Below are 18,876 nucleotides of genomic sequence, written 5' to 3' on the forward strand. Positions count from 1 at the left end.
CTCCTTGGCTCTCTAGTCAATGAAGCAGCTCATGCATGGGGATCAGGGAGTCTCTGTTAGTGCAGTATTGCCTCAGGTGCACTGTTGTGGTAGTGATTGGCACCTGCTGCTCATTGGCGATCAGCACCTCCACAGCAGAAGGGCCCTGTGAGAGAGTGGGCAAGGTAGACATAACTGGTTGATGTCCTCCATCTCCAAGGCAGCTATGCCAAAGTCCACCAATACTCTTGTGGATCTTTGACGTACCCTCTCCTGAAGTAGTCTATGTCAAGGTTGCACAGAGCCCCCAGGTCAGTCCCAATGGGTTGCATTTGCCATTCCATCCCAGTTAGACTCACTTCAGCCTCCAATACAGATAATTCTTGGGATTGATGTGCCAGGCAATAATCTTCAAAGTGCAATACACCCAATTGCCCCCTTCCTCCCCCGTGGCTGGAGGCAGGGCCCCTCTAGTCCTGCTCATAGTATTCATTACTCTGTTTGGAGGACTGCCCACTAGAAACGGGAGCAGCAGTTTTCTCAGAAGAACCACTTTTTGTGAATGTTTTTCCTTGCCCTTCATGTATCCGTGCCTCTAGGCTGGAGGTAGATTTTCCATCCCATTTTCTCATGGCTTCTCCCTGGTCACATAGTTAAAACCACAGGGTTGCACAAGGTATGTACCCGCTATATCACCTTTCTTGAGTAGAGGGACACTTCCGCCTGACAGCTGAGGTATTGGTTCGTACAGGTGGGGAGGAAGATGTAGTCTCTTGTAGCTCTTGGACCTATTCAGACAGTTTCTCCATATATGAGATGCAGGTCCATCGGGAAGAAGAGAGACTTTCTTCATACTGCCAGAGTTGGATAGCCAATTCATCCACTGTGGGTTTCTCATGGTCTTTCTACCTCATTATTGCCAATGAGCTGGCATATGATGATGGTGCACTCCATACAAACTTCTGCCACATGGGTCATGTGCACTTGACTTCATCTGGATCTGTGGACAGCTGTTTGTTGTCCACCTTCAGCATGGGTAATTTCCTCAGGTACTGAATACCTCTCTTCATGGTGGTTCACTTTCCTGGTTGACATACAGATCTGTCTTGAATGGATATCTTTTCCTTGATGCCTGACAAGATGAAGTTTCTTGTGCCCTTTTGCAATGGCTTTGTCAATCACCCCTCACCTATAGGAGGATCCCATCTGCTTGGCTTCCCTGCCCTCTAATTCCAAGCTATTGTCTCCCTTCTCCCAGCACTGCAGCAGCCAGGTGACAACGTGCTCACTGAGATGATGGCTGAAATCTTTTCCCATACCTCATAGCTTACACTGGGATAAGGACCACTTGGTTCCTGATGCTTATATGATTTCTTCTGCTTTGTCCTCCTGCTTCCAAGATGGCCCATCTTTGGAGAAACCTGCCTCATCTTCTTCTTGCTCCTTTCTTGTCTGGGTAGGAGTTTCTTTCCGTTCTAAAGAAAAAACGAGCTTCACACTCATTGTTTACTCCTGCATGTAGGGTCAACGGATACTGGCACAGGTTGGTTCTCTGGCCCAGCTATGGGGCACATTGCAGGGGCTGGAGTGGCTGCAGGACCCATGACAGGAGCTGTTCTGGCTACAGGGTCTTTCAGAGGAGTTGGAGTGGCTGCAGAGCCTATCTCAGGTTTTGGAGTAGCTATATGGCCTCTCACAGTGGTCAGTTTAACTTTAGGCCCATCTCAGGAGCTGGAGTGCCTGCAGGACCTGTTGTAAGGTGTGGAGTGGCTGCTGGGCCCTTCACAAGGGTTGAAGGGGCTGATGGACCTTCCACAGGGTCTGGTGTGTGTCTGCAGGAAAAGTCACAGGGACTGGAGAGGTGTTAACTGTGACTTGTTAAGCATAGGGCAAGACCCAGCACACTGCAGTGATTTGTGTCCCTTTGCAACTGCCAGAGTGATGGCACACATTTTTCAAGCATTTCACCGATTTTTTAGGACTCTGCATTTTTCTCAGGGATGAAGTTTCATAGCTTTGGAGGTGCCCGCTGCTGTAGGTGACTGCCCATATCCTTGCACACTCCATGCCACTCCTAACTGTCCTGCCTTGGGGCAGATCTCAACTACTTAAGTAGCTGTTTAAGCTTAAACAAAACCTAAATCATATTCAGGAAACATCACAATGGGAACATGCTGGTTTGATCAACCCAAGGATATTCAAAGCTTTGAAGAGCTAGTGTAATTAGCCTGGAGGAGAAGCAGGAGGTGAAGGAGAAAGGGAGAGTGAAGAAGTGGGGAAAAGCATCCCCCACTGCCCTGCATAGATTTATTCCCTGAGGAGAAAAGGCAAAGAGTGTAAAAGGGTGTCATTATTAACAGTTTCTAAGAGATTAAGAAATGGTTCCTGAGGTATAGAGGTGGCAATAATTTTATCCTATCATAAGTCAGTGTTATCCAATACAGCAAAAGAGTAACCTTAAACCAGCCCCCAGAACAGTGGGATAAACAGCATGACATGAAAGACAGACAGTTAGTAATGTGCTATACAACACAATTCTGAAAACAAGCACAAGAGACCCCAGATTAAAAAAAAATAATAATAATAAATAAATAAAAAACACAGCATTGTGATCAGCAACTCAAACTGATCTAATGCTTATAACAATTTACTTTTAAAACGCTGTGGTCAGTTCTGTCATCTTAACCTTTGTGCTCCACACTAGGCACCAAAAAGACTTGGTGTGGTTTGACCCAGCAGGCAGCTCAACACTACTACAAAGCCATAAATCCAATGGGATTGAGGAAAGAACTGGGAGAGAGAAAAAAAAAAAATGAAAAAGTTCATGGTCTGAGATAAAGGCAGTTTAAGAGGACACAAAATGAATTATTATTATCATTATCATTATCATTATCACTATCATTGTCATTGTCATTATCATTATCATTATCATTATTATCATTATTATTGACACCAGTAGACTAATGTCATGATATTTTTGTGTGCATATCAAAAGACAGAAAAGGTGGTGATGATTAATTGGGATGTGTTGGACCTCAGCATTATGTATATGATATAGAATAAGCAGTGGATATTGTCTTAGGTTTGGCTGCGATAGAGTAATTTTTTCTTCCTAGTAGCTGGTATGGTGCTGTGTTTCATATTTACACAATTACAGAAGAGTTTGGGTATGAAAGGACCTTACAAATCACATAATTCCAACCCACCTGCCATGGGCAGGGACACCTTCCACTAGACTGGGTTGCTCAAAGCCCCATCCAACCTGGCCTTGAACACCTCCAGGGATGGAGCATCCACAGCTTCTCTGGGCAGCCTGTTCCTCACCACCCTCTGAGTAAAGAACTTATTTCTAATATCTAACCTGAATCTACCCTCTTTCCATTTAAAACCATTACCCCTAGTCCTATCACTACACTCTTTAATGAAGAGTCCCCCCCCAGCTTTCCTGTAGGCCCCTTTAGGTACTGGAAGGCCACTGTGAGGTCTCCCCAGAGCCTTCTCTTCTCCAGGCTGAACAACCCCAACTCCCTCAGCCTGTCTTCATAGGAGAGGTGCTCCAGTCCATTAATCATCCTCATGGACCTCCTTTGGACTCGTTCTAATAGCACCATGTCCTTCTTACACAGGGGGTCCCAGAGCTGAACTTGAAGTTTGGCCTCACCAACAATGAGTTACAGAGGGACAATCATATCCCTTATCCTGCTGACCACAGAATTCCTGGTACAAGCCAGGATGCTGTTGGTCTTCTTGGCAACCTGAGCACACTGCTGGCTCATATTTGACTATCTACCACTATCCCCAGGGCCCTTATCCTCAGGCAGCTGTCCAGCTTCTCTTCTCCCTGCATGAGTGGGATTGTCATGCCCCAAGTGCAGGACCCAGCACATAGCCCTGTTGAACTTCATAGAGTTGGCCTCAGCCCATGGGTTCAGCCTATCCAGATCCCTCTGCAGAGCCCTCCTACCCTCGAGTAGATCAGCTCTCACTCCTAACTTGGTCTTGTTTATAAACTTACTGAGGGAGCACTCGATCCCCTCATCCAGATCATTGTTGAAGAAATTGAAAAGAACTGGTCCCAGTACTGAGCCCTGGAGGACACCACTAGTGATTGGCCTCCAGCAGCATTTAGTTCCATTCACCATGACTCTTTGGACCCGGCCACACAGTCAGTTTTTAACCCAATGAAGAGTACATCCATCCAGGCCTTGAGCAGCCAGTTCCTCCAGGAGAATGCTGCGGGAAATGGCTTCAAAAACCTTAGTGAACTCTAGGTAGACCACATCCACAGCTTTTCCTTTGTCCACTGAGCACATCACCTTGTCAATCTGATTTGTCACCTTGAGACCTGATTTGTCAAGCAGGGCCTGCTTTGATAAACCCATGTTGACTGGGCCTAATCACCTGGTTGTCCTGTTGCGTGATGGTACTCAAGATAATCTGCTCCATGAGTCTCCCCAGCTCTGAGGTCACACTGACAGGCCTGTAGTTCCCTGAATCCTTCTTCTGCCCTTTCTTGTAGATGGCTGTCATATTTGCTAGTCACCAGTTGACTGGGACCTCCCCTGATAGCCAGGACTGATGATAAATGATGAAAAGCAGTTTGGTGAGCACTTCAGCCAGCTCCCTCAGTATCTATGGGTGGATCCCATCTAGCCCCCTAGACGGCAGTATATCTAGGTGGAGTAGCAGTTCTCTAATTATTTCCTCATGGGTTATGAGAGCTTCATTCTGCTCAAGGTTCTTATCGATCAGCTCAGGGGCTGAGTACTAGGCGAACAACTGGTCTTGCTGTAAAACACTGAGGTAAAGAATGCACTAAGTACCTCAGCCTTTTCATCATCTCTTTTAATTCTGTTTTCCCACATCCAGTAAAAAAGAAGATTCTCCTTAATTCTCTCTTTTTTTTTCTTTGTATTTAGAAAGAAAGAAAGAAAGAAAGAAAGAAAGAAAGAAAGAAAGAAAGAAAGAAAGAAAGAAAGAAAGAAAGAAAGAAAGAAAGAAAAAGAAAAAGAAAGAAAGACAGACATTTTTTATTGTCTTTAACAGTAAAAGACACATTGAGCTCCAGTTGGGCTTTGGCCCTTCTAATTTTTCCTTTGCACAGCCTAACAACCTTTAGGACTCAGCTTCAGAGAAAATGACAGTATACATAAGAAGCGCAGAAAAAGTGGAATTGAACAGCCTTCCATCCTCTACCCTTCTGTAAGCCTGTTCTGCAGCTCCATTCAAATAGTTACTCCTCTACTGTTCAAACATGGTGTGACACCACCTGCAGATGGGTGTTGCAGCGTGTAGCTCCTTGTTTTTGAGGGCATGGGATATTGCCCAGAGAGCTTGTGCCAAGGAGGGGTTCAAGGCCTAAAGTACCTGCCCTGTGTAAAGGGGCTTGAAACCCAAGTCTGGGTTTCTCTGGCTCAGTGGCATGGAGCATCCAAGCAGAGCTAAAGTAGCCTGAGACTGCCTGAAGGGTGTTTTTGGAGAAGCTTTAGCTTTCCTCTGTAGGGAAAATTGGCATGAAACAGAAATATTGCCACAAAGTTGACTTCAGGATGTTGAGACTGGACATGAAGAGAAAGAAATCCCCTTCTCCTACTGCTCCAGGAAGAGCCCTGAGCAGTATGTGAAGGGAAAGGATCTCCCTTCTCAGAGGCCAGGGGTCAAGGCCTGGCCCTTGTGCTTGGTGAAACACATCCAGTTTTCCTACACATCAGTGTCACCTTTACATTGCCTTTGTCTACTTGTCCCGATTGTCTCCAATGTTCTGCTCTAACGAGCTCCAAGGGAGCTTCACAGAATCACAGAATCACAGAATTTTCTAGGTTGGAAGAGACCTCAAGATCATCGAGTCCAACCTCTGACCTAACGCTAACAGTCCCCACTAAACCATGTCCCTAAGCTCTACATCTAAACGTCTTTTGAAGACTTCCAGGGATGGTGACTCCACCACTTCCCTGGGCAGCCTGTTCCAGTGCCTCACAACCCTTTCAGTAAAGAAGTTCTTCCTAACATCTAACCTAAAACTCCCCTGGCTCAACTTAAGCCCATTCCCCCTCGTCCTGTCACCAGGCACGTGGGAGAACAGACCAACCCCCACCTCGCTACAGCTTGTGTCAGTGCTGGCCCTTGGGGGACACTCCAGGAAACTTGGACTGACTTGGACTGACTTGGACTTGTTGAGAGATTTCTTCAATTTGCTCTTTGTGCCTGAGGTTCGTGGTCTCATCACCAAAGCCCCCAGAGGGGTGATTACAATGACTTGGGCTGGGCCTCTGCTGCTGAGCTTGGCCGGGCTACTCGGCCCAATGGGAGCTCTTGGCAAGAGGGCCCTGGTGCAGAGAGACAGCTCTACCCAGGAGCAGCTACTCTGCACAGTGCAGCAGGGCTGGAGACTCTGACCGCAGGTGGTGCAGGGAGAGGAGAGAGGGAGAGAGGTCTTGGAGGCAGTTGGGAGTGGATTGGGAGGATGCTGAGAGCCGATGGCAGGAGAAATCTGCACAGCCCTTGACAAGGTAAATCTCTGGCTGCAGGGCCATGAGGCTGCAGGTCCTGGAAGGGTCTCCTGCTGGGTCTTGTTTCAGGGAGGGCAGTGGGCAATGCAGCAGGCTTTGAAATTCCTGCTGGGTAGCACTGCAAGGTGAGGAAGTCTGGCAGAAGCCCCTTGGAGTGCCCTAAGGCAGGTGCCCCCAGTCATCCCAGAACACCCAGCCCTGGCTGGCCATGCCGGGCTCTCTGTCAGCTGCCCCGTAGCTCCTGCAGCCATGGAGGTGCCCCTTGGCAGGGCCCTGTTGGTGGCAGAGTGCTGCAGGGCAGCGCTGACCACAGCCGCGTGGGATGGGGTCTGTGAGTACGGGCAGGGGGAAAGAAGAGGTGGGCGCAGAGCAGCAGCTCCTGGCAGGGACAGCTGCAGGCAGCAGAGAGAGGGGGATTCGGCCAGAAGGAGCTGTTGCCAGAAGCACCGTGGCAGGGGGGATTCGGGCACCTCACGCCCATGCCCTGCAGTGCAGACGCCTTCCCCCGGAGCAACCCCTCCCTGGCCTCCTCTCTCCCCTGCAACCCATGGGCTGTGGGACACACAGGGCCAGCACAGCAGGCAGAGCCCAGATGAGGAGAAACTCCCAAGCTCCTTCTGACTCTGTACCAAAGTGCCCCAAGGAGAAGACAACTCCATGCTAAGGCCATGTCTGTGCTGCTGGATGGCTGTCTGTGGGCACCTGGAGTGAGGCCTCTGCACCCCTGACTAGGAGGGAAGGGCTGAGTTTGTGGTCCGGCACCCAGAGACAAGGTGAGGATTCTGTCAAGCTGCATTTGGACTGGGACTTCTCTGCTCTCAGCTGCCTCCAGTTTCTTCTTAGGGAAACACCTGAGCATGATGGTCATCCTAATCATTACAGGGGTAACTACTAGAAAATAAAGCAAAGAAAATCCTACTATGCTCTGCACTGTGGTTGGAGATGTTTGCAAGAGCACTGCAAAGCTCAATGATCTGAGGTGGTCTGAACCTGAGTTTCCCCTATGTTCCTTTTTCCCTCGTGCTGCACAGTAGGAAGGACTCCGCTAGAGCCCAAAGCAGCCCCTGCTCCCAATGCCTCCCTCAGCCAACACCAGCTGCAGCTCGAGCAAGAGAGCTGCAGAACAGTTCTCGTGCTAAGAGAGAGGCTCAGTTTGGGGGTGCTATAAGACTTGCATTAGGTTTTCCTCAGAGAATTCTGTTCTAACTTTGTTTTGCCTTCTCCTCTTCAGCAGACAGCCTTGTCAAAGTCAGAGAATGTCCAACAGCAGCTCTGTGAGCGAGTTCCTCCTCCTGCCATTCGCAGACACACGCGAGCTGCAGCTCCTGCACTTCGCGCTCTTCCTGGGTATCTACCTGGCTGCCCTCCTGGGCAATGGCCTCATCCTCACCGCTGTAGCCTGTGACCACCACCTCCACACCCCCATGTACTTCTTCCTCCTCAACCTTGCCCTCTTCGACCTGGGCTCCATCTCTACTAGTGTCCCCAAAGCCATGGCTGACTCCCTGTGGGACACCAGGACCATTTCCTCTCAAGGATGTGCTGCACAGGTCTTACTGTTTGCCTTCTTTCTCACAGCAGAGTATTCCATTCTTACTGTCACGGCCTATGACCGCTACATTGCCATCTGCAAGCCCCTGCACTACGGGAGCCTCCTGGGCAGCAGAGCTTGTGCCCAGATGGCAGCATCTGCCTGGAGCGGTGGCTTTCTCAATGCTGTCCTGCAGACGGCCAATACATTTTCCCTGCCTCTCTGCCAGGGCAATGCCCTGGACCAGTTCTTCTGTGAAATCCCCCACATCCTCAAGCTCTCCTGCTCAGATGCCTATCTCAGGGAAGTCTGAACACTTCTGTTTAGTATTTCCTTAGCATTAGTTTGCTTTGTTTTCACTGTGGTGTCCTATGTGCAGATCTTCAGAGCTGTGCTGAGGATGCCCTCTGAGCAGGGCCGGCACAAAGCCTTTTCCACGTGCCTCCCTCACTGGGCCGTGGTCTCCCTGTTTCTCAGCACTGTCATGTTTGCCTACCTGAAACCCCTCTCACTCTCCTCCCCAACTCTAAATCTCGTGGTGTCATTTCTGTACTCGGTGGTGCCTCCAGCAGTGAACCCCCTCATCTACAGCATGAGGAATAAGGTGCTCAAGGATGCAGTCTGGAAATTCTTGGAATACATGCTTCTTCAAATCAATAATGGGCTTTAAAGTTCCTAATTTATTTCAGAAACTGAGGAAAATCTTTTGTTTTCTGTATTACTCCTTTATTTTCTCTTATTGTGTTTTTCTTCCATTTCTTGCTTTGATCTAGGGAAGCTTATTCTTAGCCTCCTACCTGTTATTTTGTTCTTTACTTTGAGACAATCATCATATGGAGCTATGTTTGGGCCTCTTCTATAGATACAGATAAAAAAGAAGCCACAAGAACTTCATTGGTCTCAGCTCCCATTTGTTTCCACCTGCTCTGGAGCTGGGGATCAGCCCCAGCATGCAGGAAGGGCTCAGGGCCCAGAGCCCAGCTGCCACATGGAGGAGTGTTGTGGTTTAACCCAGTCAGCAGCTAAACACCACACAGCCTTTCACTCACCCTTCCCCCTCCCTCTCTGTGAAGGAGGGGCGAAATGGGAAAGTGGAGCCTGTGGGTTGAGATAAAGACAGGTTATTAAGACAGGAAAATAATAATAACAATAATAATAATAATAATAATAATAATAATAATAATAATAATAATAATAATAATAGTAATGTGTACGAAACAAGCGATGCATAATGCAATTGCTCACCACCTGCTGACCGATGCCCAGCCTAACCCCGAGCAGCCCACCCCCCACCCCCGCTAGCCACCCCTATATATTGTTTAGCATGACGTCAGATGGGATGGAATACCCCTTTGGCCACTTTGGGTCAGCTGTCCTGGGTCTGTCCCCTCCCAGCTCCTGCTGCACCCCCAGCCTGCCCACTGGCAGGACAGAGTGAGAAGCTGAAAAGTCCTTGGCTTGGTGTAAGCACTGCTCTGCAACAATTCAAACATCAGCATGGTATCAGCACTCTTCTCATCCTAAGCCAAAACATAGCACCCTACCAGCTACTAGGAGGAAAATGAACTCTATCCTAACTGAAACCAGGACAAGGAGTGAGCCCTGGTGGCCCTTGGGCTGCCCCTCACTGCCCGCTGTGCTCTGCCTCTCTGCTCCCTTTGGGTCAGGGTTACTGCTTCCCTGGAGCCATGACTGCAGCAGAACAAGGCCTTTTCACTGCTGCTCTCATTTCACTTCCACAGTCTCCACTCTTTCCTTGCCGATTTTGTTAGCCCACAGATCTCGTGTACCTTGGTGACAGTCCTTTGCCTGTGGCAGTCCTGTGACTGTAGGCAGCAGAAGGGAATGTGCCAGTGACAGAGCTGGCCTCCCTGCTAGCATGACAGTAAAAAAAGGGGCTTCAGAAGGCAAACCCAGAAGCCTGGACACCTCTTCCAGTGCTGCTGTTAGAGGCAGAGCCTAGGGGTTGCTCCCTGCTCCTTGTTTTCTGGGCAAGTTCATCGAATGAAGGACACCGGCTTAAAGTCCCAGGGTGGTCTGACAGGAACTAAGTCCTGCACCATTTATGGTGGCATTTGCCCAATTAGACAACAACCGTTTTTGGACTCATCTACATAGCACTGTGCTCCCTGCAGTTAGGCCGATGGCTGATGTCTCCCTGGAGAGGAATGTGGAGCTGCCAGATGTCAGGGGAACTCAGGGACAGTGTGTTCCATGTGTAGTGACTAAAAAAAAGAAGGGTCTGGTAAAGTTGAATCTGAGGAGTCCATGGGCTATGGGGGCTCTGCAATGCCATGAGAAGAAGTGAACTGCCAGCAGGCAAATGCCCATAAGATGCAGATTAACTGAGACACCCTCTCAATTAATTAATTGTCAGATTAATTGACACCCTCTTTGGAGACTCATGGGCAAGGCCTGGTGCAGCACTTGCCTGCCCTTTGTGACCTTAGAGACAACCCATAATGCTGCAAGTACTGCCCTGTGCTGCTGAGACACTAGGGCAGATGGAAAGGGGCTCAGCAGCAGAGATCCCCATGGAGTTGGGTCTGTTGACCACCCAGAGAAAAATAGGCAGGGCAGAATCCTCCGGGGGTCCTCAGGAACCACAGCCCCCTGGCTCTGCACAGCAGCACCACTCAGGGTCCTCCATTTCCTGAGCCGTGGCTGACCCCAGCCCGGCAGGGAGCTCAGCATGGCCCTTGCAGCCCCCTGCCCTGGGCCTACCTCGCCTCTTAGCCTCAGCCCTGACCTTGTCTCTACTGGCAGGAGACCTCTTAATATGCGCTTCCTGGCCTCCCCTCACCTCCAGACAGCTGCTGCCCACTCAGGCTGCCAGCACAAATGTGTCCTCACAAGCAGCACCACTCCTTGGGCTGCCTCTCCTGGCCTCCCCCACCTCACTGCCTTGACTCCTTGTCTCTGCTGGGCTGCACCTTCCCAACCGAAATGTGTCCCTTGGCTGTCATCTCCCTCTCTGCTTCCTCACAGGATGGTATATATGGGGTGGGATGTATTACCATTACATGTGGAAGTGTTTTTGTAATCTGCATTGGTGATGGCACAAAAAGACACTTCCTTCACCAGTGACCTATATCCTTCTTCAGGTGAATTTTCAGGATCTCTATTCATCACAGGAGAGTACTTATGTTCACCTGTACTTGCATTGTCATCGCTTTCTCCATCATGGTGTACTCCCTCATCTTCCAGGCACTTCCACCCATCCTGAATAAACAAACCCTGTTGAATGTCCCCTTTCCAGCTGCCTGTCTGGACCTATGCACTTCCCCTGGTTCTCCTGCTCTGCCCTCCCCTTACTCTTTGGTCATTCAGACTGCTCTCACTGACCCAGATACTGCTTTGAGCTTCATTGAGTTCAAGCTTAGCCATCGATTAGCAGTCTGCCTAATTGTTTCTGTAGCAAGCTCCTCATCATTTATCATTGAATTGAAATCATATGGAATAATACCAATCTTAATACCTATAATTTTCTATCAATCGGTATAAAATACTTAATTTACAATCATGCTTTTGGGAAAGTAAACCTGACTGAAGACAAGATGAGGAGCTTGTTTTGCTGTTTGGAAAATTGCTGCATGTTTATTCCTGCCTGTTTTATAATAAGAAAAAAACCTTCTGTGTGTAGACAGGTCTCTTAGGAATGGAGGTGGGAGCTGGTGCAAAAGGACTGTAACATCCAGCTGCAGACTTCAGTGCAGAAGTGTGGAGTAAGGAAAAGTGATGCAAGCACCAGGTGGCCAGTGAGAGAAGTGTCAGGGTTGGGGTGGTGAGGAGCAAGGTTGCCCATGCACTGTCAGACCTCAAGAGTCTGATTTTCCTTCCTGTGGGTGTCTGCATAGGAGAAGTCCTGGATTAATATCAATTGAAGAAAGATGCTCAAAACTGAAATGCAACAAAATTCATCCTTTAAAATGAGAAAAGATTTTTATTAAGTGCTTTCTGAAATCATCCTCCTTAACTACAGCATGAAAGCTCCCCAATTAGTTGTCCTAGTCTTGAAGACTTGAATAAAACTATGGAAGACATGGTTCCTTAGGTGTTTCTGCCTTTTAATGAGTTCCATGGTGGATTTTGGTGCTTAGTCTGTGGACATCAGGTACTGAGAGGAGAATGACACAATTGCTTGAGCAAGTAAAGTCAGAAGGAAAAGTTGAAGTGACTTGGAGTATTAATGGGCCCCACTGAGGGCTGTTACCAAGAGATTCTCCTCAGGGACTTGTTAGGGCAGATAATTGGAGGCCATGATTACAGATAGGCAAAGCACTGTGCTGAGAAAAGTCTGGGTTTGTTGTGCTGAAGTAAAAGGTCCAGGCCTGACTCCAGCCACTGGAAGGGAATGTCCTGCACTCCCATGTCTGGCTCTGGGCTCTTGCTTGGAGTCTGTGGGATATGGTGGGCACTGTGATGCCTCAAGAAGAACAATGGTATGACACCTCCCTGCCTCTGCACAGGGTCTCAAGAAAGCAATGAGCCCCCTTGCAATGACTGTGTCTCATCTCCTCATAACCTGTATCGAAGGGGACAAAAAAGTCAGGGCTGCTGTGGCCTTCTCTTCTTTCCAGCACCCACCTCCTTGTTGCCTCCAGACTTCCCTGTGCTGCCCCGCACTTTGTCCTATTTCCCTGAAGGCTGCAGACACCCATCTCTGTTCACCACCTTGCTCACATCCTGGCATTTCTCTGGTTTCACCAATGTCTCATCAACCCTCACCAGCTGTTCCTTCAAACACAAAGCCATAATCTGATCAAAGATACTCTTTGGGTGACCTCTAGCACCACAGCACAACCCTTTGAGGGACGTTTTGTCTTCTTCATGGCCAGTGCTAACCTTCTAAGGTGCATTTTCTGGCAGGTTTTACTCTCCTGCTCTTTTCTACGACCAAAGAAAGCTCCATCAGGGTGGAAACCACTCCTAAAGTAGGCATCCCAACCCATCGGCCTTCTTGTGGCCTGTCAGCCAACCAGACAGCAGTCACCTCACCAGCATCTTCTAAGCCATGGTCCAGCTGCTGACCTTACAGCTTTTTCTGTAGACACAACTAAGCCTTGTGCCTGTTGCTGTCCAGTCATGGACTCAAACAGAAGGGACAGGACAACCCATATGTGGGCCTTCTTTCTGTCTGGGTCCTCCTGGGTATGTGGGCAGAGGGGATCCCACAGTCAGCATGCCAAACAGGTGCCTTCTGCTGGCCTACCAGGACCACTGGCAGATGTCAGCTGAAAAGTACAGATCCAAGGTATAAGTGTGACCTTTCAGATACTTCAGACAGAAGTGACCTCACAGTCCCTTTCCGTGACACGTTCCTGCTGCTCTCCTATCAACTGCAGAGACAAAAGTGACCTCACAGTCACTTCCACAGTCACATTCCTTCAACTGGACTCCCACAACGACATCCCTTTATTTGTACAGCCTTTAATCCTTACTCAAAGGCTCTCAACTTTGCCATCACCAACTTGAAGTTCAACACAGTGCTAGTGTGGAACATGCTTTGTGTTAAGGGAAGGAATCAGGGTGAGCAAGAGAGGAAAGCTAATGGAAAGGGGTTATGGACTAATTTTGGATTCAAGGGATATTGTGGTCAAAATTAGAGCAGTGGATTCCTGTCAGCGTGTAGGGTGGCATTTAGATTTAGGTATTAATATAACAGGTTAAAAAAGGGTAAGGGCCTCACATGACTGCTTTAAGTCAGCTTTATGGTGGGATCAACATTACCTGAATATTCTTACTTCTCCAAAATCATTACCTTCTGCTATCCAAGCTCTTCTTTCCTCTCCCAAATCTCACATCTCTCCTGGCCAGGCTCCTCCTGCCTTCCCCATATCAGTCATCTTCTTAGTGGCAGCTTTCTCATGGCTTTCATGAACTCGAGAGTATCTGTCTCACCTCTGTTGGCTACTCTGTTCCTGAGAAAGAAGCAGCTCCTAAGCCAGCACTGAGAAGGACACAAAGGCTGTCGGAGCACCCCGTGCAATGTGCCCAGCAGCTCTGCAACACCACAAAAGTGTGCTTCCTGCCTACATGTTTTGGTTCCAGAATGGCTCCTATGGACCCAGAGTAACTTTTTCCCTGCCCTCATGAAGGCTTTGTGTTCCTCCAGACATCTGAGAGGCAGTGGCCTCCTCTGTGTAGAAATTTGAAATCAGCCCTGAAGGATGAATGAGTCAAAAGCCAAAACCTCTGACATGACAACACCTCTTCAAGACCTCTTCCTCTATGGGGCCTATCAGGTACTTAGGAAGAAAGGATCTCACAGACTATTTGTAAAGCAGGTGCATCAGCTGGCCTATCATGGAGACCAGCAAATATGAGCCTAAAGGCACAGATCCCAGCCAGGAGTCAAGGGATGACCTGTCAGCTGCTTCAGAAAGAAGTCAACTCTGAGGCTGTTTAACAGCCATTTGCTTCCTACTGGACTTTCTAGACTTACTGAAATTTCTGAGGCACCACTGCCCTCGTAATACCATACTTATAAAACACTCCCTTCTTGGGCCAGAATCTGCCCAGGTGGAAGTGACCTGGTTGTGATCCTTCCAGCCCATGACACTGCTGCTGGACTCCCAGCCTCTCTGACACACAGCAGCTAGTTCCACCAGATCATTCCCCTTCCACCAGATCAGGGGGATGAGTACCCAGAGAACAACTGGTCTTGCTGCTAAAGACTGAGGCAAAGAAGGCATTAAGCACCTCAGCCTTTTCCTCATCTCTTGTCACTAAGTTTCCTCCCACATCCGGTAAAGGATGGAGATTCTCCTTAGTCCTCCTCTTTGTGTTTCTGTATTTATAAAAACATTTTCTGTTATCTTTAACAGCAGTACCCAGAGTGAGCTCCAGATGAACTTTTTCTTTCTAATTTTGTCCCTGCACAGCCTCATGACATCCTGATAGCCCTCCTGAGAGGCCTGCCCTCTTTTCAAATGTCCTAAACCCTCTTTTTCTTCCCAAACTCTAGCAGCAACTCTCTGTTCAGCCAAGCCAGTCTTCTTCCACGCTGGCTCGTCTTTGGGCACATAAGGACAGACTGCTCCTGAGCCTGTAAGATTTCCTTCTTCAAGAGTGCCCAGCTTTCCTGGACTCCTCTGCCCTTCAGAACTGCCTCCCAAGAGACTCTGCCAACCAGTGTCCTGAGTAGCTCAAGGTCTGCCCTCTGGGAGTCTAAGACTGGTTTTACGATCCCCCTCCTGACTTCACCAAGAATGGAGAACTCTAACATTTCGTGGTCACTCTGCCCAAGCCAGCTGCCAACCGCAACATCTCCCACCAGTCCTTCTCTGTTTGTGAAGAGAAAGTCTAGCAGGGCACCTCCCCTGTTAGGCTCACTAACCAGCTGCATCAGGAAGCTATCTTCCACACTCTCCAGAAACCTCCTGGACTTCTTCCTCTGAGCTGTATTGCATTTCCAGGATATATCTGTGAAATTGAAGTCCCCCATGAGAACAATTGCTGATGATTTTGCAACTTTTGCCAGCTGCCTGTAGAACTCCTCATCTGTCTCCTCATCATGGTTTGGCAGTCTATAAGATATCCCCACCAGGCTGCCTGCCTTATTGGCCTTCCTGAGTACCCTATCCCACAGGGACTCAACATCATCATTCTCAGCCTCAAGTTTCACAACATCAAAACACTTTCTAATATAGAGCTATGCCACCACTCCTTCTGTGCTGCCTGTCCCTTCTGAAGAGCTTATAGCCAGACATTGCAGTACTCTAGTCATGGGAGTGCTCCCACCAGGTTTCAGTGATGGCAACCAAGTCATAGCTTGCCTTTAGTTTCTCTGCTATTGAACAATGGCTGGAGCTGTATTATAATGGACATGCATCAATAAAATCTCTGCTTACGGCCCAGAGGAATTTGGCACTTGAAACATCACTCAAATGTCACCCTGGCACCTCCAATGTCACCCGGTGTCTGCATCTGAACAGCTCCCTTCTGCTCTCTGTCTCTATTCAATATGCTGGGAGCTGAGACAGGCAGCTGACATGCAGCTGCCTGGTTTGTGCCCACCTGAACCAGGTCAAGAGTAATCCCAACTCATGTGGGTTGTGTGATGCACGGGAGAGGCAGCTGAGCCCCCTTGTAGCCTCTGGACAGCAAATAAAGAAGTAGATGCCTTGTTTTATTCAGCTGAAATACTTCCCTCAGCAGGGGGAAGGCAGGTCCCTCCCTGTCCTTGCCTGGATGTTCTGTCTAAAACCAGGACATGGAAAAGTGATTCTTGGACCTCATAGTTTTTGTGTATGAGGAATAACAGTGCTGGAAAAGTTTCCTTCCGAAGCAGCGGGAGGGAATATGAGTGATTATTGTCTGTTTCAAAGTTGATTCCTCTGGAGGCCCAGGCACTTGTCAAGAGCTCCCTGTGCTGCTGAGCTGGGCCGGGCTCCTGGGACCAACGGGAGCTCCTGGCAAGCGGGCAGCACTGCAGAGAGACAGCTCTGCCCAGGAGCAGCTCCTCTGCACAGCATAGCAGGGCTGGGGGCACTGCCTGCAGGGAGCAAGGGCATCTGAGAGAAGGGAGGGAGATGTTAAAGGCAGAGTGGAGGGGGGATGCTGAGAGCTGACTGCGGGAGAAATCTTCACAGCCCTGAACAGGGTAAGTCTCTGGCTGCAGGGCAGCACAGCTGTTGTTCCTGGTGCCATCTCCAGATTTGAAGGCAAATCCCTCAACCTATGGGAGCTTTCAGGACGACGCTCAGTGTTTGGAAAAGAGGAGAACAACAAGCTCCAGAACTTTGATTATCTGCCATAAATAACTGAAGGACAGGACATGATGTTTCTTTCTCACAGGGCTGGCTGCAGCCGGGTTGCAGGCAGGGGTGTCCAGGGCTGTGGTGCAGAGCAGGGTCCCTGCTGTGCCCCAGGAGCTGTGTGCTGGGGGAGAGCCTCTGCTGCCTGCCAGGCTCAGCACTCAGCCTGCCTGGGGAGCTGCCCAGGGTGCTGCGGGGAGAAGCTGTGGGTGGAAGGAGTGCAATCTCCCCTGGCAGGACAGGGCAGGGTCCTGCTGCTCTTGCCCAGAGCCTGCTGCCTGGGGTATGCAGCTCACAGCTCTACAGCAACCCCAAGGCATCTCTGGCAGTGATTCTTGACAAGAAAGACCAACTCCTGCACTACCTGCATGGAAGGCACTCTCTAGAGTCTCTGCTCTCATTTTCCTGCCCTAAAGAGCAGTCAGGAGAACACTAATGGAGTTGTGTACTTGTGTCAGTCACTGAGGCTGTTAGATTATTCCACTGAAAGAGATCTGTAGGTCTGTGAGGAATCTCACAGTTTTCCTCTACACTCTATAACCTATATACTTCATTGTTTTGTGACAGATTTTTGGGTGTTGTACTCAGCACCTAAAATACTGAGACACCTGTGTCCAGTGGGCACCTGAGATCCATACCCACTGGTTTTCAGCAGACGCTGTAGGGCAGTACTGACTCTGGCTGAGCCCACACAGGATCTATCTGGTCCCTCTACACCCTTAGGAAGTAAAACTGAGAGCTACAGGCAAGAGCACATCTTCCTCAAAGGGAAGTAGTAGTCTGTCTTCATGACCAGGTATTGATGAAACATAATATATACATGTAGCTATAGGTATTGCACAGAGAAATCTCTCTAACTTGTTCTGTGTCTTTTCCACCACTGGCAGCCATCCTTGCTCTGAGGCAGCAAATGTTCAACAGCAGCTTCCCCACAGAGTTCCTCCTGCTGGCATTTGCAGACACACGAGAGCTGCAGTTCGAGCTCTTCCTGGGCATCTACCTGGCTGCCCTCCTGGGAAACGGCCTCATCCTCACAGCCATAGCCTGCGACCACCGCCTCCACACCCCCATGTACTTCTTCCTCCTCAACCTCGCCCTCCTTGACCTGGGCACTATTACCACCACTGTTCCCAAAGCCATGGCCAACTCCCTCTGGGACATCAGGGCCATTTCCTATGCAGGCTGTGCTACCCAGGTCTTTTTCTTTGTTGTCTTTGTCACGGCGGAATTTTACCTACTCACAATCATGGCCTATGACCGCTACGTTGCCATCTGCAAACCCCTACACTATGGGAGAATAATGACCAGCAGAACTTGTGTCAACATGGCAGCAGCTGCCTGGGGCAGTGGTTTTCTCTATGCTGTGCTGCACACTGCCAATACATTTTCCCTTCCCCTCTGCCAAGGCAATGCCCTGGACCAGTTCTTCTGTGAAATACCCCAAATCCTCAAGCTCTCCTGCTCAGATGCCTACCTCAGAGAAGCTGGGATTCTTGTGGGTAGTGTCTGTTTATTATTTGTGTGTTTTGTTTTCCTTGTGCTGTCCTATGGGCAGATCTTCAGGGTCGTGCTGAAGATCCCCTCCCATCAAGGACGTCACAAAGCCTTTTCCACATGCCTCCCTCACCTGGCTGTGGTCTCACTGTTCATCAGCACTGGTACATTTTCCTACCTGAAGCCCCCCTCCGTGTCCTCCTCCTCCCTCAACCTTTTGCTGGCAGTTCTGTACTCGGTGGTGCATCCAGCAGTGAACCCCCTCATCTACAGCATGAGGAATCAGGAACTGAAGGTTGCAGTGTGGAAAGTGATGACTGGAGGTTTTTCAGAAGCAAATAACTGCAAGTCCATTGCATATCACTCATAATGTAACTCATTAAATGCCAAGGCATATCTTGTTTTTCTTATTTTTTAAAATTTTTTTTTTTTTTTTACTTTCTTTTCCTTTTTGATTTATGTGAGGAATGTTTTAACAATTCGTGTCCATAAAGAACAATTCTGTTTGAATCCTGTCTGCCTCTGGGCCCTGCACTGGCAATTTAATTCTTGAACCACAGATGCAGTGTGTCCCAGTCTCCCCCTCATTCTAGTCAATTTATCA

At 49.0% G+C, this 18,876-nt stretch overlaps 3 protein-coding genes across 3 annotated transcripts in view; all 3 read left to right on the forward strand.

The window, feature by feature from the left end:
* LOC311428218 (antigen WC1.1-like) overlaps positions 1-18,876 on the forward strand; it is a 101,438-nt gene that overhangs the window by 67,129 nt on the left and 15,433 nt on the right.
* On the forward strand, positions 7,739-8,508 carry LOC311428228 (olfactory receptor 14C36-like). The gene has a single exon (XM_084539772.1). It carries the CDS (start codon positions 7,745-7,747, stop codon positions 8,330-8,332), a length of 588 nt encoding a protein of 195 aa, XP_084395898.1. The 5' UTR covers positions 7,739-7,744; the 3' UTR covers positions 8,333-8,508.
* LOC311428242 (olfactory receptor 14A16-like) lies at positions 17,689-18,642 on the forward strand (the record flags this gene model as incomplete). Its single annotated transcript, XM_084539779.1, has 1 exon — positions 17,689-18,642. The coding sequence occupies one exon, from the start codon at positions 17,689-17,691 to the stop codon at positions 18,640-18,642; it is 954 nt and encodes a 317-aa protein (XP_084395905.1).

Source organism: Aythya ferina (genome assembly GCF_964211825.1).
Source record: "Aythya ferina genome assembly, contig: HAP1_SCAFFOLD_37, whole genome shotgun sequence".
Lineage (NCBI taxonomy): Eukaryota > Metazoa > Chordata > Aves > Anseriformes > Anatidae > Aythya > Aythya ferina.